Raw genomic sequence first — 26927 nt, forward strand, 5'->3', positions numbered from 1 at the left:
TTAATTGACTTTATGTGTTACAAGTAAGTCGTCTGGTCAATAGTAATAAGTGGATTTTAGACTGCTCAGGGTTCAGCACCCCTACCCCATGCATTGTTCAAGGCTCAACTGTACATGTATTGTTATTTCATATTCAAATGTATTGCTGCTTAAAGTAACTGTTTTAAACAACATGTGGACTTTGTCAGAGATCAGTAATTAACATGTCATTTCTCTCAGTTTCTCAAATAATAGTCCTTATTATGAGGATATTCTATTAGTAAAAAATTTTGAATTTGCATGTTTGTTTATTTAAAAATTGAATACACATATTACATTCTTAGCTAAGAGGGCAACAATGGGCACTTTATATTTAGGACAGGGTGCATTCTTTTTTTGTTTGTTAATCCTCACAGTAGAAGGGTGGTGAAGGCCTGGGGTGGGGGCTAGCTGGAGGGGATTTATGGGGAACGGGATGTATGTAATACTTCCAACCATTCAGATTAAAAAACAATCCTCACATGAAGTTATTTTTTCCATTGATTTTCAGAGGGGAAAGAGGGAGCGGGAGGGGAGAGAGAGCGAGAGCAAGAGCAATCCCACAACCCAGGTACTTGCCCTTATCAAACCTGAGGCGTTTAGGTGCGTGGGCTGACACTCTGACCACTGAGCAACACTGGCTAGCTAAACAAACTTATTCACAGGTTGTTTTGATAATTTGAAATTTTGTTTTTGACTGCCTTCTTGTAGATCTGGTAACATTTTTACCTCGTTCAGTGAGGAAAAACTTGAATTCTTTCCCTTCTTTGTGCTTTTGATATTGGTGATAATTTATAATTTCTTTTGTAGGGATCTTAAAATTACCTTGCACATTTGATGAGGATTTGTTTGGTTAAAACTAGGTAATATGAACCCACAAATCCACTTAACACATGACAAAACAGTATAGCACTGTGGCCCACCCATTGCCAACCCTCTCTGGTTAGCCTTCTTCCACTTTTGCCTTTTGGGACATCTGACAGACTCACAGAGTTTAACAATAGGGTTCTCTGAAAGTGAAGGAACTCAAAAAAGAGAAGTCCTTGGAGCTTTAGTAGTTGGAGGAGGAAATAGAACTTGGTTTAGGCTGTGAAGGATCAGAATGAGACAGAAAGAGGGAAGCATTCCTATTCAGAGGGATTACAGGAGTACTAAAATGGGTGGCCCTATCCACTGTCTTTTTGCTACTTGGTTTTCAAAACGATGTATTGATACTTGCATAGGTTGTAGGGAAAAGAGAATGAGTAACACAAGTTGGTCTGGTGATTACTTCTGAGGCAGAGAAGGACACAGGAGGCATCTAAGGTCCTGACAAAGGTTTCTTCTTTACCTGGATAGAGAGATACTCAGGGATTAATTTTATTATTACTTACATTACATCATACACGCTAAAACCTACTGATATATTATAAATATTATTTATATATTTCATTAATTTAAAATTTGATAAATATACATATATTTGAGGCAAAGACTTAAAAAATGTTTTAAAAACTGTTTTTAAGAATAAAAGTTTCTGGCCTGGCCAGTGTTGCTCAGTGGTTGAGTGTCGACACATGCCTGGGTTGCAGGCTTTATCCTCATTTGGGGGTGTGCAGAAGGCAGCCAATCAATGATTTTCTCTCATCATTGATGTTTCTATCCCTCTCTCCCTCTCCCTTCCTCTCTCTGAAATTAATAAAAACATACTTAAAAATGAAATAAGAGTAAAAGTTTCTGGCTTTTTGAAATCTTAAGATATGTAGTTGATAAATTTGGTCACAAGGTGTCACTAGACTGCCAAATTTCTGAACAGCTGATTTTAGTTTTGTAATAAGATGTCAAGGAAGAGAGAAGTTTTTTGTAGTGAATTATGTAGGTAGCTGTCAGTATGTCATTTCCACTGAAGTAATTGTTGGGCAGAGGACATAATCTTTGAAGAACTTTGCCTCTCTATATGCTTCTCACAAGTTTGTTTACAAAAAGGTAAATAAATTCTTTAGGGACTGATGAATAATAATATGGATCATAGTAACATCTTTTAATCTAGAATTTTTAGTACTATTTCTTTATCAGGCATTTATTACAAATATTTGAAAGTTATTTAATATTCTGCTTAAATTGAAGCAGCTAAATCTTTAGTAATTAGTATAGATTAAATCTTTATTGTATCTTCCTTTTACTTACACAACTACCCTTCTCCCACCCCAATTTATACTGTTAAACTATGCTAATCTCAGGGGTGACTTTAGTTTTTGTATTTAGCTTACTTAATTTGGTTCTTTTAAAGTAAAAAGCAGAAATGTCAGAATACCAAGATACTTTGACCATTCAGTTATTTTGTGGGGGTGCTTAACACCCCCACTTGCATGTTACACTGTTTCATCAACCTTCTGCTTATGAGATTTATTCATTTTTTTCACATAACTGAGGAGATCTGAATAACAATTTTGTTGGCGTGAATACACAAGGTTTGCCCTTTTCCAGGGAATTGGTACAAAAGAAGATGATGTCTAAATACCTTTTTTTTAAAAATATATTTTTATTGATTTCAGAAAGTAAGGGAGAAGGGAGGGAAAGATAGAAACGTCAGTGATGAGAGAGAATCGTTGATCGGCTGCCTCCTGCATGCCCTGACTGGGGATCGAGCCGGCAACCCAGGCATGTGCCCTTGACCGAAATCGAACCCGGGACCCTTCAGTCCACAAACCAACGCTCTATCCACCGAGCCAAACCAGCAAGGGCAAAATGCCTTTTTATTACTTCCTCTGAGGCAGGAATGATTGCCCATAAGAAGGTCCACTCATAAACGGAGCACCTTATTTGACGGTGGGTCTGTCTGTGTTCAGACTCTTCTCATTTTTAGTAGCAACACTGACTTGTCAGCATATTTTGGAAGTGAGAAATTTCTTACAGCAACTTTGTAAGCATTACTTGTTCCATTGGTTGCAATAGATAAGATTTAATTATAGATAAGTTGTAGATAAACCTTAGTATAACTTTAATATAATAGACAGCCATAAACTGCTAATCCCATTTATTTCCCATGAAAAAGAAAAAAGTCATTGTATAGCAGCATTGGGGGGCGGAGGGGGGGGTTGTTTTGTTTTTTAGGTCTGCCAAAGAGAAATTTAACTTTGGGTTTCTCAGAATAATCTTATGCACATATCACCCCGTGCCTTTGGGAATAAATGGCCAAGATATTCTCTGAGGCATAGCTAGGAGATGACCAAGTTGAAATCATATCCACCAGTCTGGCTCCATAACTTGTTATAAGTTAGCATTTCATTTATTATTATATTTTTCTTTTATACAATTAGGTTTTAAAGTCTAAGAGGACCCCTAAATATATTTTAGCTCTTTTTTGAAGTTACCAAGGAAATTGAATGCAATGGTTGTTTGTCTTTTGTGGAAGCTAATTTGCTAGGTTTTTTTAAATTGGAAAGTGAATGTTTTCTTTAAATGCAGGCAGTAACTTCAATTTACTAATAATTCATGGTACCAACCCTTTATTATTTGATAATTGTTTTCAAGTTCCTAGTTTTACAAAGTTATTCACAAAATGAAAAATCACAATTCAGATCATTTACTCGTTTAAAAAAAAGGTCTTTTCATATTTCCTTTAAATTATTTAGATATTTATAATAGCCATTTTATTATTTTTTAATCCTCTCGAGAATTTTTTCCCCATTAATTTTTTCCCCCTGTTAATCCTCACCTGAGGATATTTTTCCCATTAATTTTTAGAGAGTGGAGAGGAGGGAGGGACACACACACACACACACACACACACACACACAAATGTGAGAGAGAGATATTGATCCAATGCCTCCATATGTGTCCTGACTGGGCCTGGGATTGCACCTGCAACCTACATACGTGCCCTTGACGGGAAATCCAACCCATGATCTTTTGGTGCTGAGGCCAACACTAACTGGTGAGCAACACAGGCCAGGGCTGAATTGTAAATATGCTGCAGTGAACATAGAGGGTGCTTATATCCTTTTTTATTAGTGTTTTAGAGTTCTTTGGGTACATACCCAGAAGAGGGATTGTTGGGTTATATGGTAGTTCCATTTTTAATTTCTTGAGGAACCTCTGTACTGTTTTCCATAGTGGCTGCACTAATTTACAATTCCACCAACAATGCATGGGGTTCCCTTATCTCTGCATCCTTGCCAACACTGTTTGTTGATTTATTGATGGAAACCATACTCACAGGTGTGCGGTAATATCTCATTGTGGTTTTGATTTGCATTTTCCTGATTTGTAATGTGGAGCATCTTTTCATATGTCTATTGGCCATCTGTATGTCCTCTCAATATTTATTCAAGTCCTCTGCCCATTTTTTAGTTGTTGTTTTTTTGTTTGTTTGTTTGTTTTCTAGGGGGGGGGTTCTTACATATTTTGGGTTTTAACCCTTATCAAATGTATCATTGGCTTCCATTCAGGAGGTTGTTTTCGATTTGTTGATAATTTCCTTCGCTATGCCAAAACTTTTTAGTTTGATGTAGTTCCATTTGTTTATTTTTTCTTTTGTTTCCTGGGAAGACATTTCCAAATAAATGTTACTGAGAGCGATGTCAGAATTTACTGCCTATATTTTCTTTTGTAAGTTTTATGATTTCAGGTCTGACATTTAAGCCTTTTATCCACTTTGAGTTGATTTTTGTATGGTCTAGTTTCACTGATTGTGCCCAGCTTGGGGCTGTTGTCTGGTAGAGCTATGAAATTATCTGCAGTTGGTTGCTGCTTGGGAGTGGCTATTCTGCAAACCAAGCCTGCGACTTGTGTGGGGTTTATGGCTGCTTGTTGAGGCTGTGTTCCAAGGCCAGACTGGTCACTGTGTATGCCAGGCCTGGGCTACTTGATGGTAGTTACAATGCAAGTTCAAACCTATTGCTGCTTGTGCCAGACTTGGGGTAGCTTAGCTAGAGGTACAGGAAACACCATGGACAGCCACTGCTTGTTTGGGGTTTGTGGACCTGCAGGCTGTTGGATAGAGTAGGGTCTCAGGGAATCACCAGGGCAGGACAATGGTGTTTCCAGGTTAATGGAGAGCTCTGATTTGGTGCCCATCTATGCTAGACTGGCTGGCTGGGTTGGGGGAGGGCTCAACAAAGGACCAATGGTATCTGCCAGCACTTCATCCCTGGGAGAGAGCTGTCTCAACCCCTGCTCTTCCAGCACTTTCCCTGAAGCTAGTCAATTTAGTTTCTCCCTATATATCCTTGGTGCTTTACTAGCTGCTGCTGCTACACTGGAGCCATGTGAGTGAGTTTGTGAGCTAGTGCGACTGTGTGCGGCCTCTCAAGAGGAGTGCCTGGGACTCCAGCAGCCCTTGTTCTCACTTGGATGCTGTCCCTGCTGGTTTTCACAGCCAGATGTTATGGGGACTTCTCTTCCCAGCACTGGTGTCTGGGGCTGGGGAGCCCGTGGTGGGGCTGGGACCCCTTACTCCTTAGTGCAGGGGTCCTCAAACTTTTTAAACAGGGGGCCAGTTCACTGTCCCTCAGACCGTTGGAGGGCCGGACTATAGTTTAAAAAAAAAAACTATGAAGAAATTCCTATGCACACTGCACATATCTTATTTTGAAGTAAAAAAAAAAATAAAACGGGAACAAATACAATATTTGTATTTGCATGTGGCCTGCGGGCCGTAGTTTGAGGACCCCTGCCTTAGTGGGTCTTCCACAGCTTGAGTATTCCTCTGATTCTTAATTGCCACCTCATGGGTGTGGGACCAGCTTATTTCATGTCTCTGCCTCCTACCAGTCCCTTTGTGGCTTCTTCTTTATCTCCTCAGGTATAGCGTTTATGTTCAGCTAGTCTTTAGGTGGTTCTCAATGATGTTTGTTTCATAATTTAGTTGCAATTTTGATGTAGTAGTGGGAGGAGGTGAGCACAGCACTTACCTTCTCTTCTATCTTGACTGGAATCCAATACCTATCATTTATAACTTCTGAAATATTTTGTTTAGGTGAAACATGGAATCCATTAAAACTGCATTATCAATTAAGGAATGTACGGGAACGATTAGCTAAAAACCTGGTAGAAAAGGGTGTATTGACAACAGAGAAACAGAACTTCCTACTTTTTGACATGACCACACATCCCCTCACCAACAACAACATTAAGCAGCGCCTCATCAAGAAAGTACAGGAAGCTGTTCTTGACAAATGGGTGAATGACCCTCACCGCATGGACAAGCGCCTGCTGGCCCTCATTTACCTCGCCCACGCCTCGGATGTTCTGGAGAATGCCTTTGCTCCCCTGCTGGATGAGCAGTATGATTTAGCCACCAAGAGAGTGCGGCAGCTCCTCGACTTGGATCCTGAGGTGGAATGTGTGAAGGCCAACGCCAACGAGGTTCTGTGGGCGGTGGTGGCGGCCTTCACCAAGTAACTGCCCAGGGGGAAGCCTCCTCCTCCCTCTCAAGTAACCAATAGTTTTTCTTCTATTGACTTCTGGTTTTCTGCAATTTATACTTTCCCACACTATAATTGGCTTTTGTTTTATGAAATGGTAGGTGGCTTTTTTTTTTTTTTTAATATGTATGCAGGATTCTGCTGGTACGAGAGGCCTTCCTCTTTCTGTTTTAAAAAGTTTTACTGCCATATTGGCATTCCATTCCTTCTGTTGCCATGCTCACTGTTACCTGTTCTGGATTTCTGGTATGCTTTGACTTTCAAAGTAACCTCCAGTCTCCTCACATGCAGACCTTCGGATTACCTCAGTTTGAGTTTTCCCCTATGTGCATGTGCATCTCCCATTCTGCCTACAATTCAGACAAATCACAAAAAGGCCTTTAACTCACCAAAGGTAAATATCTGTATCTATTAGGATGTTTTATACATAGACCTCAGTTGAGATGTATACTTAGCAAAGTTATTTTTAAATTGAAACAACACAGTAAATAATATAAAATGCCCCTTTGATTTTGTGTCCCATGTAAATCTGTTATACCACTTGTTATAATTTTAACTATTAAATCATAACGGTCCAACTGTTTCACAAAGCCAGTTTGGGATGGGCTGCATTCCAGTTATGCTGTATATAGTTTGAATTATATATAAATTGTCCCTTCTTCTGGCCACACCTGCCTCCATCTTAGTATTTTGCAAGATTTAATTTCTTGTACACCTGGTGCCCTCACTTGCTTCAGTTACTATTATTTGATGGCAAAATAGACCTTTCACCATTGAAGGAGAGAGAAAAGATGTGTGTCTGGTCCCAAGATTTTTTGAGCTGTGCCATTCTTGGCACTCTTCAGCTGTGCATCTCCTTTTGCAAATATTTTTGTCTTACTGTTTTTACCATTTCTATATGGAAGAGGCTTGTGACCAGTACTAATCTTGAGTACAGTTTTTTGTTTTTTTGACCACAAGTAAATTAATGTTTGCTCTTAAATGTCATTTATCTACTCACAATTTCTCACAAAGAAATCAAATGTCATTTATAGCAGATGTTGCATGTAAATTGTTATCAAGTAATGACTACAGTTCAGATGATTAAGAATTTTATAACAGAAAGCTCTGCTATGTTTTAATTTTTATGTACAATTATGACAATTAGCACATTATAAAAATATAAACCTTTGCTTTTTACTATTTCTTTATCACTGTTTATCAATAATATCACTATTGGTTTCATAATGTAAATACTATATATTGAACAAATTAAATGTCAAATTTTTTATTACCATAGTTCATGTTAATAGTGAGGCTTTCAGGTGTCTAGAGTTTTTTTGGTTAACATTCAATGCAAAACTACTAGATGGATTCCCTAATATGTATACTATCTTTTTATCTGAAGAAATAAACTATGATCTTGAAAGTGCCTGAATCAGAGCAAGCATGTCATTTGTACTTTTGTATTTTACCTTAGTTTTCTTTCTAAGGAAGTTTTACTGAGCCTTAGTGTAATGTGGTAATATTTTAATGTAGTTGGAGGGCCCTTTTTTTTTTCTTTCTAATTCTCACCTGAGGATATGTTTTTATTGATTTTAGAGAGAGAGAGGAAGAGAGAAATAGGAGGGGGGGGAGAGAGCGAGAGAGAGGGGGGAGAGAAACATCAATTAGCTGTCTCCTATATTGTCCCAACTGGGGATTGTACCACAACCTAGGTGTTCCCTGACTGGGAATCAAACCTACAGCCTTTTTGATGTAGAGAATAACACTCCAACCACCTGAACCACCCAGCTGGGGCGGTAGGTTTTTTTCCTAGGGTCAGATAGTAAATATTTTAGGCTTTAGGCCACATATGATGTCTGTTGCAACTACCCAACTCTGCTGAATGAAGGTTGCCATAGATAATGCAAATAAATGGGTGAGGCTGTGTTCTGATAAATTCTTAGTTACAGAAACAGGCAGCTGGCCATGGGCAGTAGTTTCCAGTCCTTGTTTTAAGACATGAGAAAAGACAGATTTTCTGTCCATTAAGATAAACTCCTTACCTCCCAAAATTATACTACTGGTGGAAACTATCAGTTTATAGTTTCTTCCCATAAAATGCATACTGGAAACTCCTATCAGTATCTTGGTGTTTCTTTTCAGGTGAAGATTTATTATTTTTTTCCCTTGAAAAGATTTTAGAAGTAATGGATATTTTTCATTTCAGCAGCAACCATCTCAGGCAAGGGAAAGGCCTGCCTGAACTTCTGCCAGTGTTTGCTCACAGCAGAGTGCACACCAGCTCTACCTGTGTGTGGCCCCAACTTCATCACCTGCTTCTGTATTCAGAGAGAAAACGTAGTACTGCCTGGAGGGCAAGCTGATATTTAGAACTCTTTCTCCTGTAAAATGCTGCTGCTCACAGTCCTCTGTATAGCAAGAATGGTGTGGCTCCATGGAAATAATTACTCTATGTGGTAGAAGCAGTATTTATGCCACTTTTTAAAAAGCCTTCTGATCCAAGAATCAGGCAGTGAATTTTAATAGAAAATTGTAGAAAGATCTATTGTGCAAAGAATTAGTTGCTGTGTTTTTTAAAAAATATATTTTTTATTGATTTTTTTTTTTACAGAGAGGAAGGGAGAGGGATAGAGAGTTAGAAACATCAATGAGAGAGAAACATCAATCAACTGCCTTCTGCACACCCCCTACTGGGGATGTGCCCGCAACCAAGGTATATGCCCTTGACCAGAATCGAACCTGGGACCCTTCAGTCCGCAGGCCGACGCTCTATCCACTGAGCCAAACTGATTAGGGCTGCTGTGGTTTTTTGATTTCATATATTGTTTGAGGTGTATTCCTTAAAATAATCAGATCTGGAAAAACGTTCTAACCAGAGGGAGAAAGGAAACACTGAATGTACGTTTTTGTGCCTACTAGTTAAATACTTTATATCTCGTTTTGACCTCCCCAAACCCTAAGAACTATGTATCTTCATTTATTGAAGAACAGGCCTAGAGAGGATGATTTGCCCAATCTTAACATTATGTGGTAAGTGTTTGAGCTTTAAGTCCTAAAATGATTGACAGTATTAGCATTCCACTACAGTTTATCCGTTCTCATTTGGGCACTAGGAGGGGGCTTCTTTTCTCTAACAGACAAAAAACAATAGGCATGCAAAAAATTCTCACACTTACGCAAACTACAATGATAAAGGGACATCCCTGCTTTATTACAATATCTTGGTATAACTCACATTTTTGGGGATGAAAAAGTTGAATAATTCTATATGTTCTTAGGAGAAAAAAGCATTACCAGGTGTCAAATGGCCAAGAAAGTCCCTGGACTGCTAAAGCAGGATTGCCCAGTGGTCTCTTAACACATTCCATCACTCAGTTCTTCCCATTGTTTGTGAATAGATGGGTACAATACTCTTTTCCAGTATAACACACCTTTGAATTTGGTCATCACCCAAAGGAAAGAGAGGCTGGTGTCTGACAGTTCAGTGGCAATATTGGGCCAATAAATAATGACTACTTTTGCCCCAGGAGCATGGAAACCACCAGTCACAAGTCTGTAAGGTATTTATTTCATGAAATTCAATTCCAACTCTCCATCTTGTATGCACTTCCTATATATTGTCAGATAACATTATTCCATTTCACTTTCATTCAGGTCAAGAAGACTGACAGTCTAAGGTAAATTCCAATTCATCACAGCGCATCAGGTCCCCGAATAATATACCTGGCTCTTGTAAGTTTTGCACAAATGTCATATATTCTTTAATAGTACCAGTGAGGTAGTATTAATATTCATAACCTTGCAGGCTGTCCTTTAAAGGGGTGTGGATAGTAACATGGTTAAATGTTGATATGTATACAGTACTTTCTCAGTCCAATGCTAGAATTACATGGGTGTTTACTTCTGATAGACCAGTGTTGTGCAATTTTTCCAGTAGCATCATCATATACTGGTGTGCAATTTACTTTTTGTACTTATATTTTATATTGTGGAGAGCTTTCAGAATAAGCACACATCATTCTTTTTAATCATTTTTGGCTTCATTTTATAACTTCGTTAAATCTCCCATTAATGGACATTTGGATCAGTCTCATGTTTTTCATTATTGCCAACAGTATTTTAATGTACATATGTCTTTTTATTTGTCTGACTTCTGTAGGAGGAATTAATAGAAAGCCAAATTGATTTTAAGATTGATATTAACATACATGCCCACCAGTAATATGAATGCTGGTTTCCCTATATCCTGGCCAATACTTAGAGGGTTTCATCAATCCTGGTCTTTGCCAAGCTAATAGATAATTGTCAACTTGTTTTAGTTATTGGGGGGTTGGTTATTTACTGTCTTTGTTTATAAAACCTTTAAAGATAGTTTGTGTTTTTCTCTCTGAATTAACCTGTTTGTGTTCTTTATCCATTGTTCTAATGGGCATCTTTTTAAGTATTGATTCATCAGGACTTTTAATATATTATGGATATTAGCCCTGTGTCTGTGATGCTGTTTGTTTCCCCAGCCTTTGGAATTGGTGTATGATAAGTTTTTCTTTCTTTCTTCCTTTCTTTCTTTTTTTTTAAACATTCAGTAAAGTGTAAGGTGCAGTGTTGAGCATGGAATCTGTGGAGACCTTAATTATCCTACTAATGACATTTGCCTAGTATTCAGGTTTGTGATATGTATTACTATAAATTTTGGGGGGGATATGATTAAATATAACAAGTATAAAAATCATATAAACAATCATATAAACTTACGAATACATATGTATATAAGCATTTCATGTAATTTTTATGATTAAAATACAAATGGAAGATCACATAAACAAATGGTAGGCTAATGAATTATTTTAAGGCAAATATGTTTGCGGCCATCACTCAGGTCAGAAGTAGAACTTGTCGGCTTATCCAGAAGCTGCTCAAGGCTTCCTTCCAATTATAATCTTCTGGTCCCAGCCAGTGTGCATCTCTAATAATTTTGTTCTGTTTAGTTTTGTTTTTCACTTGATAAGTGATTTTAAATTTTTTCTAATTTATAGGTCCCATCCCTTCCCCACCTCCCCACCCCGTCTTGTTTTTTCCCTTATAAAATATTTGTTGATGAAATTGGATCACTGTCCTGAGAGTTTCCCAAAGTTTGGATTTTGCTGATTGCATCTACATGTAGTTTAATGTATCTCTGGCTTTTGTACTTCCCAAGAATTGGTAATTGGATCTAGAGGCTTCGTCAGATTCAGGTTTGTTTGTGTAGGCAACACAGTGTCATTGGTGATATGTGTTCTTCTATCAGGAAATGTATAGCATCTCTACTTTATATAATATCTCTACTTTTATGATGTTAGCATTCTTGCTGTTCAGTTCTTACTAGATCCTGTTTAATGGGGTTGTTGACTGGTGATGTTTTAATTCCTATCATTTCTTCATGAGAGTTTTTCTATAAAGAGAAATTTCACCTTATCTTTATTACCTTTTAGTAGTTTGTAGAGGAAAGGTAGGATACATTATACATTTTATTTACCAGTTTTCAAAATCAAGTTGGTTTCTCAGCATTCTCCAAAGGTTACTGATTTGGTTTTTTAACTATTATGATTTTATGGAAATAAACATTGTGTTTTATCAGTTTCATCAGTTTTCTTCATGAGAACCAGGATTCTTTATATGGAAAAATGAAGATACAGCTTTAAGATAGAAGATAGAAAACCTTGTAGTTCTAAATTTGAATAGAAAGTATCAATGTAAACTTAAAAGGTACTTCCCCCACCCCCTTTTAATATATTTTTATTGACTTCAGAGAGGATGGGAGAGAGAGATAGAAACATCAATGATGAGAGAGAATCATCAATTGGCTGCCTCCTACACGCCCCACTAGGAATGGAGCCTGCAACCTGGGCATGTGCCCTGATTGGGAATTAAACTGTGACCCTCCTGGATTATAGGTCAATGCTCAACCACTAAGCCACACCAATCAGGCATCCATTGTTTTTTTAGAGAGAGGAAAACATCGATGTGAGAGACACATCGATTGGTTGCCTCCTGCATGTGCCCTGATCAGGGTCAGCAGTTGAGCCTGCAACTGAGGTATGTGCCCTTGACCCGAATTGAACCTGGGACCCTTCAGTCCACAGGCCTACGCTCTATCTACTGAGCCAAACTGACTAGGGCTTCTCCCCCTTTTTTATTGTGGTACAATATACATAACAAAAAACTTACCATTTCAACCACTTTTTGTAATTGTGTTGCACCTGCATTGTAAGAACACTGTTTATACAACATAGTCTCTCTCTTTAATTTACCTTAATTTTAACTCTTCAAATAAACACATACTCAATGCTCACCATCATTCCTTATATTATTGTCTATCCAGTCATTTTGGTTGTCTTGCTCATTTGTTAGTTTCTTCAGAAAGGGCTTGTGAGCAAACACTCCATGCGTTTCTGTATGATAACGGCAGTGTATCTGAAGCCTTTTATTTGAAAGTCAGTTTGTCTGGATAAATTTCTTGGGTCACAGTCTTTTTCTTTTTTTTGGCATAAGGCATACTGTCAAAGTCTGATTCAAATATGATTTTCTTTCCCTCATGAATGCCTATTCTTTTTGCTTGAAGCCCACAGGATTTCTCCTCCAATTTTCCCCCAGTGCTACTACAGTGTGTTGTTCTGGGTTGTTCTGGAATAGGACATGGTGTGTTCTTTCAGTATGTAGTGTCAATGTCAAGTCTTTTTTTATTCTCAATTTTAGGAAAATTGAAGCTCTGTTTGTTCTGTTCCCTTGTTTAAGTGTTCTTCTTTGGGGACTGCTATTATATATCTTCGTTATTTGTCCGTTTTGCTTGGGTTCTTTTCTCTCTTTTTTACTGATCTTTAAACATTTCACCCTTTAAAAAAACATATTTTACTGATTTTTTACAGAGAGGAAGGGAGAGGGATAGAGAGTTAGAAACACCAATGAGAGAGAAACATCAATCAGCTGCCTCCTGCACACCCCCTACTGGGGATGTGCCCGCAACCAAGGTACATGCCCTTGACCGGAATCGAACCTGGGACCCCTCAGTCCACAGGCCGATGCTCCGTCCACTGAGCCAAACCGGTTAGGGCCATTTCACCCTTTTTATCTTAAGAAATTATTGTATTTATTCACTGTGAATAATCTTTTTAATTTAGTATTTTCTGAAATTTTTTCCCTTGAATTTTAATGCCCATTGTAAAATGTTTTCTAATTTGTTTATATTATTCATATTTTTCTGTCGTTTTCTTGATGTATTTTAATGCATTTTGAGGTATTGTTATAGTTTTCTTTGGTCTCCCAGCATGTCTCTGTGATGCTTTTGTTGTCATAGGGGTGTATTTGTTCCTTATTCTCTTTTTTCTTTGTGTGGGATTTGACCTAGATTATCTTCTATTGCCCATTTTTACATGAAATTGCCTTTCCTGTTCTGTTAGAAAGGACAAGTGGGTCAGGGTAGCTTTTCTAACTATTCTCTGACCTCTCTCTTCTGTCGAGTGTAAAAAAATATGTCAGCTTACTTTCTGAGATCTGGTTCTGCCCTCCTTTATCTGGGCCTTGTTCGTCTGGACCTCTATTGTTCTTGTTCTGCTCAATTTGGATTCTGTTCGTGTAGTTTCTCCTCAGTTTGAGGAACTAGCAGGTTGATTTTGAGTGTGCATAACCTGCACCAGCCCTCGCTACCTTCTTCAGGGACCTCACACACTTGCCCACATTTTTTCACTAGGTTTTGAAAAATTCCAGTTTCAGCTGCTGCCCAGTTGCTCCTCTGAATTCCTGTTGATTATGGGGTGGGGAGTCAGGGTGTCTCAGGGCTCTAGATGCCCTGTTGCTTCCTTCTACTTGGCCTTGCACAGATCCTGATACCAAATTTGTCTTTTTGGTAGTTTGTCCCCACCCACTTGTATATTTGGGGGGTCTTGGGGGTACTTTCACACTAAGTTCTGTTATAGATGTTTACACCAAGGTTTTTCAGTACTAGTTGCTCCGTGTATGTGTGTGGTGTTAACAGTAGGGAGTAGGGAATGGGTGGGATGTGAGATTACCTGAATCTGCTGGGATAGTGCCCAGTGGTTTGTTAAATTATGAGTCTGTGGTTTTATAGCTTCTGAATTGACCATCATATTCACTTTATGATTAAAACAATATATTTGGCTTTTTAGATTTGTTTTCCTTTCTTTTTTAAAAACATATTTTATTGATTTCTTACAGAGAGAAAGGGAGAGGGATAGAGAGAAACATCGATGAGAAACATCGATCAGCTCCCTCCTGAACACCCCCTACTGGGGATGTGCCTGCAACCAAGGTATATGCCCTTGACTGGAATCGAACCTGGGACCCTTCAGTCCGCAGGCCGACGCTCTATCCACTGAGCCAAACCGGTCAGGGCTTGTTTTCCTTTCTTGCTTTTAAATCTGTGACTACTCTGCTACTTTATTTTGTTGTCAGGGATATACTTGTTGCAAGGATCCAGCTTTCACCTCCACCCAGCCACCCCCAAATAGCTAGCTAATTTATCCAAAACCAGTTATCGAATAATCTTGTTTTCTGCCACCAATTTAGAATGTTACCTTTGAATTTTCTTTGAATTTAGAAATACTATCTATACATATATTTAGCTCTTTTTTCCGGTGGTTTGCATGTCCAGTTCTATGGAAGAAGAGCACTGTTTTAATTATAGTTTCTGATAATGTTGTAATAGTGCTATCTCCCTCCTACAATACTTTCAAAATTCTTCTGGCTATTTTCACATGTTTATCCTACCAAATGGAATTTAGAATAATTTTGTCAGGTTAAAAAATTCTTTTCAGATTATGGTTGGACTTACATTATATTTATAGATTAGTCTTGGGAGAACTGAAATCTTTATAGCATTGAGTTATTCTATTCACGAATAAGCTGTATCTCCCATTTGTTCAAGTTACCTTTTTTTTTTTTTAATATATATATGTTATTGATTTCAGAGAGGAAGGGAGAGGGAAAGAGAGAGAAACATCAATGATGAGAATCATCGATTGACTGCCTCCTGCACGGCCCCTACTGGGGATCGAGCCCACAATCCCAGGCATGTGCCCTTGACTGGAATTGAATCCGGACCCTTCAGTCCATAGGCCGATGCTCTATCCACTGAGCCAAACCAGCTAGGGCTCGAGTTACCTTTTTTAATGTCTCTTAATAGAATATGTTTGTGTTTAGGTTTGCTGGTCTTGGCTAACTAAGGTTAAATATATTTTTCCATTGCTGTTGTAATTAGGTGTTTTTCCCCTTATGTTCTGTTGGTTATTATTTAGGTAAGCTCTTGTTTTAGTGAGTACTTTTTGATAGCCACCTTACTAAATTGTAATATTTTAATCATTTTTACATTGATGTGTTTGAGTTTACATGTACCCCTTTTAAAAATGTTTGTCTAATTGTATTGGCTTGTACTTCCAGAACATTGGTGTTCAACTTAGTGAACATCTTTTCTGAGTGTATTCCTGACTTTAATGGGAATAATAATGGGTCAGGGTTTAGAGGAAAAAACGTGGTCATTGTGAAGAATGAGAGAAAAAACTGACAAGGAAACTTTAAGAGCCCAGTTGAGGTTGGAAACCATGAATTTATAGCAGCATCATTTGGAGTGATTGTGGTATTTTCTGTAGGAATCGGTGTGTAAGAACCAAGTAGTGGGCTAGTTGGAAGGATCCAGGATTTAGTTGGGGTGAGGGAGCTGAGCCTGTGGTCTGGATGGGGATTGTTGTGCTCACCGTGGGGTCTGGTCTGAGTAGATATGGGAATGAAGGGCGGGCTTGTTGAAATTGAAGACAAGAGGTAGTAGTGGGAAGAAGGGTAGTGCAATCTGGAAGGTCAGGAGGTTGTGAACAATTTGGATTGTGTGAGATTCTGAGTGTGGTTGTGGGAAAGAGTGGTTGACTTGAGTTCTGTTGCCTTTGTACCTTTCACCCACTTAGGTAACAATAAACATTTACTATCTTGATAATTTAAAAGGTTATTCTATAGTTGCAGAACTAGAAAAACAAGTAATAAGCAGAGTGTTTATTTTTTTAAAATTACTTAAAAAAAGTTGTTTACAGAGATGTGGGTTTACATAACTTGGCGACATTTAAAAATGTACAGGCTATTTCATATTATTGCACTTAACTCTTTAATAATATAAGGCATTTTATTTTACATAAATAAAGGATTATGTATATCATACAACAGGTGTGGTGCCAATTAAGTCAACCATAAAATCAAATGAGATGTGTCTGGTAGAACATAAGTGAAACTCAACCTTCACGGTCTATGCTTGCAACTACAATTTACATGTTATAACACATATTTAGCCTCATAGCTTATTGTGAATGACCAGTTAAAAAACCAAAACAATGAAAGTTTTAGTAGGATAATACCATTAGTGTTCACTTCAGGAAGTATGGGAATTTATTAGACTAATTAGAAATACTAGTCATGCCTGAACACTGAAGATAAATAAATAGCTCTCTATCTTAGGGTCAAAAACAGTTTTCCTTCCTCCCTTATGTTCCAACCGTCAGCCAGGGAACCATTCTGGCAAGATCTACTAGAAATGGCTGATGACTTTAACATATTTAATGAGCCAGAGGTCTACCCTTGCACTCCTCAGATTTGAGTGAGAATCAGGGACTCCCAGGAGGAGACCAGCCCATTGCTCTAGAAATTCCTGTCTGTTCACAAAGGACTGTTTCTTAGGAGGCACAGCTGGAAGAGTAGAGGCAAAAAATAGTTTTCAGTGTTGATTTCAAATAGTTGCATGTCAAGAAAACAGAAACCACACAACTGACTCCAGAGACTTAAAAACAATCTAGCATGCACCTTGTACTGACTTTCTATAGTATCTTACCTGGAATTGTAGTGAAAGTAGAAGCTAAATTAATCAGATCTTTCTAGCTAATTCCTGTACTATGTTTTCTTTTGTAGAACCTGTTAAAAGATGAGAAATCTGGGTTCACACCAATCAGATATTTCACTCCCATTTGAGAGACCTCTCAGGGCAACTCCATAGAGGTTTACTGGGATTAATCACCCAGAAAAATGATGCACAAAGTGACAGCTCAAGTGCTTCCATGATCCGGGGGTATGATGACTTGTGTTGTTCTCTCTAAGCCATAGACTCAAGCTATAGTTTTTGAAAGAAGCTCCAACATAAACCTTAGCGTCATCATGCGCACAGGTACACAGTCTCACCTGTATTCCCTGGACTCGGTCAGCTAGTGTGTGCCCCCCCGAGGATCTGGGTTGTAACTACATAGTAGTACTGCTCCTTTACCTTGAAAGTGACTCACTTTCCTCCATTTTCCTCCATTTTGGTAAAGGAAGCTGATGACGGTTTGAAGTATGAGGGGATAAAAGCCAATTTTGTAGCAAGGAACAGCACCTACAAAGTTCATGCTTCGAAAGGAGAGCAGCTGGGACAAGTTTCACAAGCAGCGTGAGTTACAGTGGTCTGCAGGGAAACAGTTTTGACAAAAGGAATAATTTGCAAAACAGAAGCAAAAAACTTCAGTCACTGTAGAGATATGTGATAATACCCAGGTCAGGAAAAGTGATCCAATGCTTAGAAACGATACATTTTATAAGCTTGTTGGGAAAGGGGGGGAAAAACAACAGTCCCCTAAGTGGATTATTTTAATACGTTAAGCGCCCAGTCAGTCACACTATACTTTTCGTCCAGAAGACAAAACAGGCTGGGCGCTTAACGATTCTCTATTTGGAGGGTAAATATAATGCCTATGTTTATAAATCCAAGGATACTAAAAAGATAATTGATTTCTAAAAATTTAAATTACTGTTAAAAGTACATAAAATATAGAAATGGAAACCCAGTGACTGATATTTTTGCCTGCTTTTGTGTTGACCAGTCTTGAATTCAAGCACTTACTCAAGACAAGTTCCAAACTAGATACAGGGTGCTTTCCAAGCTGGAACTTTCTGCTCATTGTAAGCAGCAAGTTCATGGCTATTTAGTACAGTTTATCAGAACTGCATTTCTGCAAAACAGCCTTACGATCGACACTTTTAGACCATGACCAACACTTCACTGTGATCAGTAACTCACTGAGTTGAACTCTGCAGCCATATATTGCACTTTACACTCACTAAAATATACCACTTTCTGTATTTTGTTTTTTCATTTTTGGATAATTCCTGAGCTCAGCCTAACCATTAGGTCATAAATTGATTATTATTATATTTTAAAGTCTCATTTTCTTTTCAGGGTAACATACAGACCTACAGTTCTGTCCATTGAATGTGCTTAAAGCATTGGTATTTACTTACAAAATTATAAAAAACTAGAGTCCATTTAGTCATGACATTTGTGTTGCCCCTCAGCCTGTGTAGGCTCCCCAGTTGCCCCGATTGGGATGTTGGGAGAGGTGGCCAAGAGAAGCGAAGGATGTTTGAAATGAAAGAAGGCACCCTGCCACGTCTTATATCCCCATTAGTAACAGCAAAAGGTCGGGGACAGGTACCGGAACAGAACGAACCCTCCTGGCCTAGGTGATCCAGGGAAGGCTTCCAGAGTCGAGCATCATCTGTTAGTAAAAATGTGGAGATTTTTATAGTCCTTGCCTACACCAGTGTTTCTCCGCTGTTTTGAGACGTCCTTCTGACTTGCTGAAATACGAAGGAAACAGAGAAAAGAAGATTCTTATAAAAAATGTGAGTGTCACTACTCATGCTTATTGCAGGAAGAATTCCTATGCTTTCTAATTACTAACTGCACAGGTCCCTCCGGGACAGACTTCATAATATTCCAGGCATCGAAGTGCATGAGCCCAACCAGGGGTTTCCCGTTAATGGCAAGGATTTCATCCCCAGCTTCTATTGTTCCAGCCTGTTCAGCTGCACCACCTGTGAGAGTAAATACAGAATGAGGGCTTGGTACTTACATGGTATTCACAATGAAGTCTAAGTAAGCTAAAACCATCAGTGAGAAAAATCTCAAAATATGTTTATAGTCTTAGGAGAGACCCATAAAAAGAAACCTGACTTTAAAAATTCAAATCTGTTACCTTTTCTGTGAAAAATCTAAGCAGCTGAGAAGATACTTCAAAAGAATACAAAATAAAGAGAAACTTGAACAAAGGAAATCAATAGCTAAAATCCAAATGGCCAATAAATGCAGGGAAACAGGTTCAACTTCTGTTAAAGATGTTGGTTACGATATCCAAGTTCGGAGACGGTGCTTACATGCCCAGCAGTGACTGGAGATTACTTAATTGATTCCTTAGAAGCTATAACATATTTCTGTACTGCAGCTTTGTGTATGGTCTAGCAAGTTTATAAGCTTTCCACATACACATCTAAAACAGTCGTAGTGAAAAAGTGCACACTGGCTGTGCACTTAACATGGAAAAAAGGGCATTGAAAGAAAAATTCCCAAATATGAAAATAATTTTCTCAGAAATTTTAGGGCTCAAAAAACAGATATAGCTATTCCATCCTAAATTTCTGAAAATCATTGTTAAATATTTGATGTCAATATATATATGATTTTAGTTGGTTATAATGATTGATAAAATAATAGAAATATAGCTGGAAGAAAAGTTCAAATCCAACCCACTCAAGGACATAAGCATTTTATGTTAATGATAGTATAACACAACCTAATACTAATTTTTAATAAGACAATGCTAATAATTAGTATATTAAATATTAGTGCTGTTTCATTACTAAATTTAATATTAACAGTATCAGTGTTCTATTAAATATGGTATATACACACACACATTATTGTTAGTTCAAGTTCATGAAAAGACCTACTGTTCCCTCCCATTTCACTTTCTTATAATCTGGAAATTGCCATCTTAACACATTGTGGACTAGTAGTTTTATTGCTAGCTTTACCCAATAGCCAGATAAGTTTCTATTGAACAAAAAAACATTTTAAATAAATGTTAAAGGCACGCTTTAAAATAAAATACCCATTGCATTTTGAAGTTACTTATTTACATGTTCTTACAAGCTAACATCTTTTTAAAGTATGATACTTTGTAAAACACTGTGTAATATGAAGCGAGAATTCTCGTGATCCGTCTTCAATGTGTTAAGTGACTATGATCTTGGTCGATGTTAAGTACCCCTGACTGGCTGTTCTGATGTGAACATACCAAGCTAAGTAATGTCATCAGTAATAACTCAGATTAATTAAGAACAGGGAGACAGGAACATGGAGTTAGAGATACAGTGTAGAAGTCAGGGGCACAGACTCTAGAGCAGGGGTCCTCAAACTACGGCCCGCGGGCCACATGCGGCCCGCCGAAAACATTTATCCGGCCCGCCGGGTGTTTTTGCCACCACTGCCTGTCCTGCTTAGCAGCCGACTCGTCCCAGGCCTGCAGTGCGCATGTGTGGGATGTCTGAGGGACAGTGAACTGGCCCCCTGCTTAAAAAGTTTGAGGACCTCTGCTCTAGAGCCAGGCTACCCGGGTTCACGCCTGGTCTGCTACTTATACCTGTGACCTTAGGTGCGATATAGTACCTTTATGGTAGGATTGTCATGTGAATGACATGAGTGAATATGTGTAAAACACAACAGGGCTAACACACATTAACCCTATCCTCCTATATAATAAAAGGCTAATATGTCAGTAGACTGAACGGCAGAACCACCAAACAACTGGTTGCTATGATGTGTCCTGACCACCAGGGGGCGTGTGCAGAACATGGCAGGCGTGGGCCGCTGTGGGATGGTGGAGCAGATGAGCAGGGGCGCCAGACCCTGTCATTGGGGCGAGACTCTGGTTGTTACTGAAAATTCTTTGCTCCTGTGCACCGCAGGCCCACCAAGCGCTCGCACCTGCTGCCAGCGCTGGCCCTGCTCGCATCCGCTACCGGTGCCCAGCACCGTCCTGATCTCTCGGCGCCATCAGCGGGTGCGAGCGGCAGCTGCTGGCCCTGATAGCTCCTGAGGGCTTCTCCACCTCCCCCTGCTCCTGAGGGGCGATTGGGGCTCGCACCCGCTGCTGGCGCCGGCCCCAATCACTCCATGCCATCAGTGCATGGGAGCAGCGGCGAAGCCAGCAGACGGGACTAGGGGCCGAGGCGGGAGGGGCTGGGCCAAGACCTGCCCCTGTGCCTACCACAGCCTCGCAGCCCACAGTTCCTTTCAAGGTGCATGAATTGTGCACTGGGGCCCTAGTATGTTATAAAGCATGAAAAACACTTTAGATCTTTTTAAACAAATTTGATTTCCAAATGGAAGGGGCACTGACATACACAGAAATTGATAGCTAGTGGACGGCGGATTGTGTTTTCTGGGACATTACCTTTGTACACTCTCTTGATGAACAGGGGCCCATCCCCAGACATGGACGATTTTCCTCCATCCAGGCTCAATCCCAGCCCAGCCGAGGTCTTCAGTACTTCAACACACAGAGCGTCTTGTGCAGCTCCTCTTCTCCCTGCAGTGAAGATGGAGACAACAGGGACACTCACTACCTCCTGTCGTGTCCCATTTACCTTGAAGTGCTGATGACAACATTTGAGACCAGTGTTAGGGTTGGTCTCCCCTCCTGGCTGTGTTCCTGCAGTTCCTGCACCTCTGCTCTTCTAATCAACGGTCTGCAAGCGTGGAGCATGCCTTTATGCCCAAGCAGAAATCTCCAGAGACCCCCCGTGACGGTGCACGTCTCCGTGAAGACTGAAGTCCCACTTGGGACCCAGCCTATGCTTCAAAAGCAGTGCCCATTCTGAGTCAGCGCTTAGTGTGGCTTACAGTGGAGCCTGGGACGACAGTGCAGCGACTGTCTTTAAACACCCTCCTTTCTGGATGTTCCCAGGACAAAGCTCAGCCTGGAGCTTCTCTCACCTTTCAGTCCCCCTGAACAAGGGTTTCTTGTTTTACTTACCAACCACTTAAGCCCTAATAGGATGGAAGTTCAAAAGGGCTTCCTTAGGACATTGAGAAGCTGTCAAATGGTCATTTACGTCTTCAATAGTATGGCTTTAACTACTGGGTCGTTTTTAAATAAGTTATTTGTAACGCGGCTTTTGCAAGAAGCATCCACAAACACTATACTTCACTACATTTAATTTCTGTGACCCAACTAATAAGGTAATGGCCATTATTTTCCTTTGTGTTCAGCCCGAGTCTATGCTGCTCACACCCTGCTGGCTGGTGAGGGGGTGTCTTACCCATTCCCGTTCCAGGCTCCAGGGAGATGGTGTCTCTGGACAGCGAGCCCTTCCCGTTGGCTATGTGTGGCTCCTGCCGGGTGGAGGGCTTGGGCTGGTCATTTCCTTTCTTGATGACCACGAGGACATCTTTGTGCAGCTGCGCCTGGTGCAGAACCTTCAGGACATCCCCATGGGCCAAGCCAGCCAGTGAGGCACCATTGACTGACAGGAGGATATCCCCTCGGTTCATAGTCCCTTCCTGAGAAGCTGCCCCCTGAGAAAATACCCTGTGTACCTGGGACAAGGACAGGACAAGCCAAAGTCATTTATGACCTCCAGTAAAAGCAAAGGGTCTGCAGTAAAGGAACCTTCTAATGGCAAATTTCCCAAGTCATGCAAACACTTGGTTTATATCAAAAACATTCAGTGTGAGGGGTGAAATGACAAACGTCAGTGCCCAGCAGCAGGTCTGATATGTGCCTAACACTCAAGGGGGCAGTAACACTACAAAGAGGAATAGGACCTGACCTTGTCCAGGAAAGGTGGCATCTCCCTAATGATCTCACAGGCTTGAGTGATGCAAAACTTAAAGGTGGTGGTTCTTAAGAAGTAATTTCATAAGCAAAAGCAGATATGGCCAGCTAATTCTAAGGTCTTTCTGAATAAACAAAATATTTAGGTGAATTTGAGGCTATACATAATTGTGTTTATGTGTATTGGCACCTAATAGGTCACTTAGCCTGTCTATCAGTCAGCTATGTGTGAAAAGGCTTATCTTTGTCAATGAAAATATTACGTACTGCTTTCCCTCCTTTTGTTCAGGTGGCCGTGAACAAACTCCAGCAACCTGTGAACTCACTGATGGGAGTTTTGTCCTACTCAAACTCAGAACTGCTTTAGCATGACTTTCCCGAGAGCGTCTCCACATCCTCACTCACCACAATCGCATTTGGCTCCTCATCCGTCCCTCCTGCCACACTGAATCCCAGACCCGAGCCTTCTTTTTTGGTCAAGACTATGAAGCAGACATCTTTATTCTATTGAGAAGAAACAGAAGAAAAAAGTATATTCCCTGTGCCAAGAGTAACAGGTGAGTACTGATACAAACCCCCCTAGTGCTGCAGTTTATCCCCAGGAAACCCAGTGGTTCCTCAGGAGCTTTCACAGGGTTTCAACTAGAGGAGCCACGACTCCACTGTGCTGCGCTTCTGGGTGGTGCCTTTACAGGTTTTCGAGGGTCCAGCCTGTAGCTACAGAACCACGGGAAGGAAGGCATGGATGGGACACTTTAGAAGCCAGTCTAGCCACCAAATGGTGTCCTCCCAAATTTGATTATGAAGGGCATTCCTTATTCTACAGTTATGTCTATAGTTCAGCAGCAAAGGGAGACGCGTAAGTGCCAAGAGCCAGGTAAAAGCACGCTGAGGCTACGTGTTCTATGCCCTCCACCTCCCGTGCTCAGTTCACTGGATTCCACGTGCAGTCAGTGAACCAGTACTCATAAAATACAAAGTATGTTTAAAGGTATAAAGTATGTCACAATATTAGAGTACATTAGAGATGTCAACTCCTGTATTGGACATTCTTAGTAGTGTTCTAAGGTTAAGAACAAAAGACTGCCCATGTTTCAAGCACTGATCTAAAGATACCTTGATAAGAGATTTTAAAATAAAAATGAGCTGGGCTAATTATACTGAATTTTGAGTTCTTCCACCCACACGCTAGGATGACTCACAACATTTTAAAGATCTGCTGGGTTTCCCATCAAGTGATATATAATCCATCAATTTCAGGTGCTCTCAAACAGCAATAGAGGAAGAATTTAATAACCTTTAAGGATTGCTTTGACAAGAGAAAGTGAAAACGTTGGAAGAGAAAACCACCTCTGTATTGTGCTGGGAAAGGAACCCAATATTTGAAAAGTGTTGGTTCTATTAGTTAAGTCCTAAGACCTAACCTTAGTCATTTTACATTTCTCTAAAGTTTATTCAAACCAAGGCTCCATATGCTAACAACACAATGTCCTGCAGAACTTTTGGGGGGTTAGGATTTCCATGTTATGGGCAAATTCGACCATATGTGTGCTCAGGCACCATTCAATGGAGAGAATGATGATAGCTTAACAAAAACGGGAGATGTGGCCGAAACCGGTTTGGCTCAGTGGATAGAGCGTCGGCCTGCGGACTGAAGGGTCCCAGGTTCGATTCCGGTCAAGGGCATGTACCTGGGTTGCGGGCACATCCCCAGTGGGAGATGTGCAGGAGGCAGCTGATCGATGTTTCTCTCCCATCGATGTTTCTAACTATCTATCTCTCTCCCTTCCTCTCTGTAAAAAATCAATAAAATATATTAAAAAACAAAACAAAACGGGAGATGTGGCCTGCAGATGAGCTCCGTGCAGTTGCTCAGAGGTAACGTTTGATGCTGAAATAGGGCTACTTCTATTTAAATGTATTATTGGAGCAAAGAAACAATACTTGAAAATGGGACTCTCCTGTGTCCCGGGACACATTATCACCAAAGCTTTAATTTATTCAAATTATTTACAGCATACTGGAAGCTGATCGATCGTCAGGCCGGATTTTGCTTCTGAGAAGCTCAGTACAGCATCAGGAAAGCTAGAAGCACCATCAGGGGCTCCCCAAGGTTTAGCTCTCCAGAAACCAGAAGACCGGGGCTTGTTTTTTGACTCTAGTCTCTCACAGCACCCTCAGAAGCCAAAGAAACTGTTCTGAACAGTTCCATTTTCAACACCTACACACCATACTCATTGAGAAAAAGCAAGGCAGGAAACTTCTGGTCTAAAGATGGCAGAGTGAGGACATCTGTACTTGCCCGGAACCAACTGAAGACAACTGCATGTTGACGAAAACAAGCATGATCTTCAACACCACGCATAAAACCTGCCTGCATGGTGGTGAATAGGAACTGAGGTGAGGAGAGGCCCCAGATGACTCCAGGTGGCGCTCGGCACCCTGTGCACACACACAGTCTACCCTGGGGTCCCTCCCTTTTGTGAGGTTGGTTGAGACCATTTTATCTATCATGAGTACAGGTGGCCCCTGGCACAGCGTGATCAGACCTTGACTGGAAATCACCAAGTGAGTCCACGTGCAAAATGCTTACTTACTGCAACAAGTGGAAGGAGGAAGGAGACAATAGATTAGTCCCTTTTACTGAAAGTGAAAAATGCTAGATGCCTCAGGGTGTTTCCTGGCTGCACAGACCCAGACCAGTGGGCGGAGAACCAGGAGAGGCCGCTAATGGCCACTGGTCTCATCCCACCCACCTCCCCTCCCTCTGGCTCACTCCTCATTGGAGGCCAGCGTCACAGCCCTTCTAGTGTTAGAATTCTGGATGATACCAGTGACCCAGGTACTCAAGGTACTCTACTTGCTTTTTTCTCTAAGTAGAAAATTTTTATTTCTTAGGGTTCGAATCTCTGTGGATAGTCCCAAGAAGTATTCTAGTTAGGAAACCCTGGTTTCAATTGTTACTGTTACCGTCACATCCAATTTTTTATGACTATTTAGCTTCTTTGTCTGGAACCCCAGGCTTCAGAAATTCTTACACTTGGGGCCAGGGCAAGGCCACACAGGCATTAACTCATCTCCCCAGCAGGTGGCGCCCTTGACAGGTAGTAGTTTATGTCCACCTAGGTGGACAAAGGTGCTTGTGCTCATTCTCCACCACAAGTACCTTTGAGGACTCTCTGCAGACAAACTCCAAATGCAGGGTGGGATGGGGAGGTCAGTAACTAGTCCCCACTGGGGAATTAAATGAGCAACTGCACCAATCTGCCACCTAAAAACACAAGACAAGGTTTAGCTTCTAAAGCAGTCTGCAAGCAAGTGAGATTGGGCTGTGAGCTCACAACAGGAGACCTGGAGAAGGGCTCACGAACCTCTGAGTGCGTGGCTGTACCTGGGCACTGACGTGGCAGCAGTTCTGTGTCCGTGTTCCCTGCATTTCACTCACCTCTGATTGTGCTTTCGCTTCCTGCATGAGAGTCAGGATGGTAGATTTCGACCTTGCCGATGACAAAACAGACTGTAATCTTTGCTGATCCCCCGCTGAGACTAGAAGTTGATCCAAACTAAATAATATAAATACATTAGGAGAACATTAAAGAAAAAGCAATTTCTCTATTTTGTAACGACGCATTTAAAACAATCTCCTTTAGATTGTATTGTAGGTATTTTCAGTGGAAATAACTATGGATTCAGGGATTCCCCAAGGTGTTAGGGGACCAATGTGGTAAACAAAAGTTGTTATATTAAAAAATATACAATGTATAGGCTCAAATGAAATGTTTTAAGATGTTATTGATTTCCTGTTTAATTGCAGTCACCTTCACAGGTCCCAGTTCTTCCCTGAGGC

At 40.3% G+C, this 26927-nt stretch overlaps 2 protein-coding genes and 1 long non-coding RNA gene across 9 annotated transcripts in view; 2 read left to right on the plus strand and 1 right to left on the minus strand.

The window, feature by feature from the left end:
- GOLPH3 (golgi phosphoprotein 3) overlaps positions 1–7847 on the plus strand; it is a 35602-nt gene extending 27755 nt beyond the window's left edge. The window contains exon 4 of the mRNA XM_006081479.3: positions 5978–7847. Coding sequence (XP_006081541.1) covers positions 5978–6402 — 425 coding nt within the window. The 3' untranslated portion in view covers positions 6403–7847. The remainder of the gene's footprint in view (positions 1–5977) is intronic.
- A 228-nt stretch (positions 7848–8075) lies between these two features.
- Positions 8076–26857, plus strand: LOC102431929. Of its 7 annotated transcripts, XR_002828685.1 has the most exons (8): positions 8076–9440; positions 9938–9970; positions 10065–10142; positions 10994–11073; positions 17741–17856; positions 21762–22485; positions 23370–23637; positions 25097–26857. It is a non-coding gene; the product is annotated as an uncharacterized LOC102431929 (long non-coding RNA). The 7 variants fall into 7 exon arrangements; XR_002828670.1 differs by having other exon boundaries at positions 8076–9970; XR_002828672.1 differs by having other exon boundaries at positions 8076–9970; positions 21762–21990.
- The window catches only part of PDZD2 (PDZ domain containing 2), a 227294-nt gene continuing 216794 nt past the window's right edge, over positions 16428–26927 (minus strand). Inside the window, 5 exon segments of the mRNA XM_006081480.3 lie at positions 16428–19280; positions 21698–21832; positions 22566–22842; positions 23486–23584; positions 26526–26643. Of these exon segments, the coding sequence (XP_006081542.2) occupies positions 19099–19280; positions 21698–21832; positions 22566–22842; positions 23486–23584; positions 26526–26643 (811 nt within the window). The 3' untranslated portion in view covers positions 16428–19098.

Source organism: Myotis lucifugus, unplaced genomic scaffold (genome assembly GCF_000147115.1).
Source record: "Myotis lucifugus unplaced genomic scaffold, Myoluc2.0 scaffold_0, whole genome shotgun sequence".
Taxonomy (NCBI): Eukaryota; Metazoa; Chordata; class Mammalia; order Chiroptera; family Vespertilionidae; genus Myotis; species Myotis lucifugus.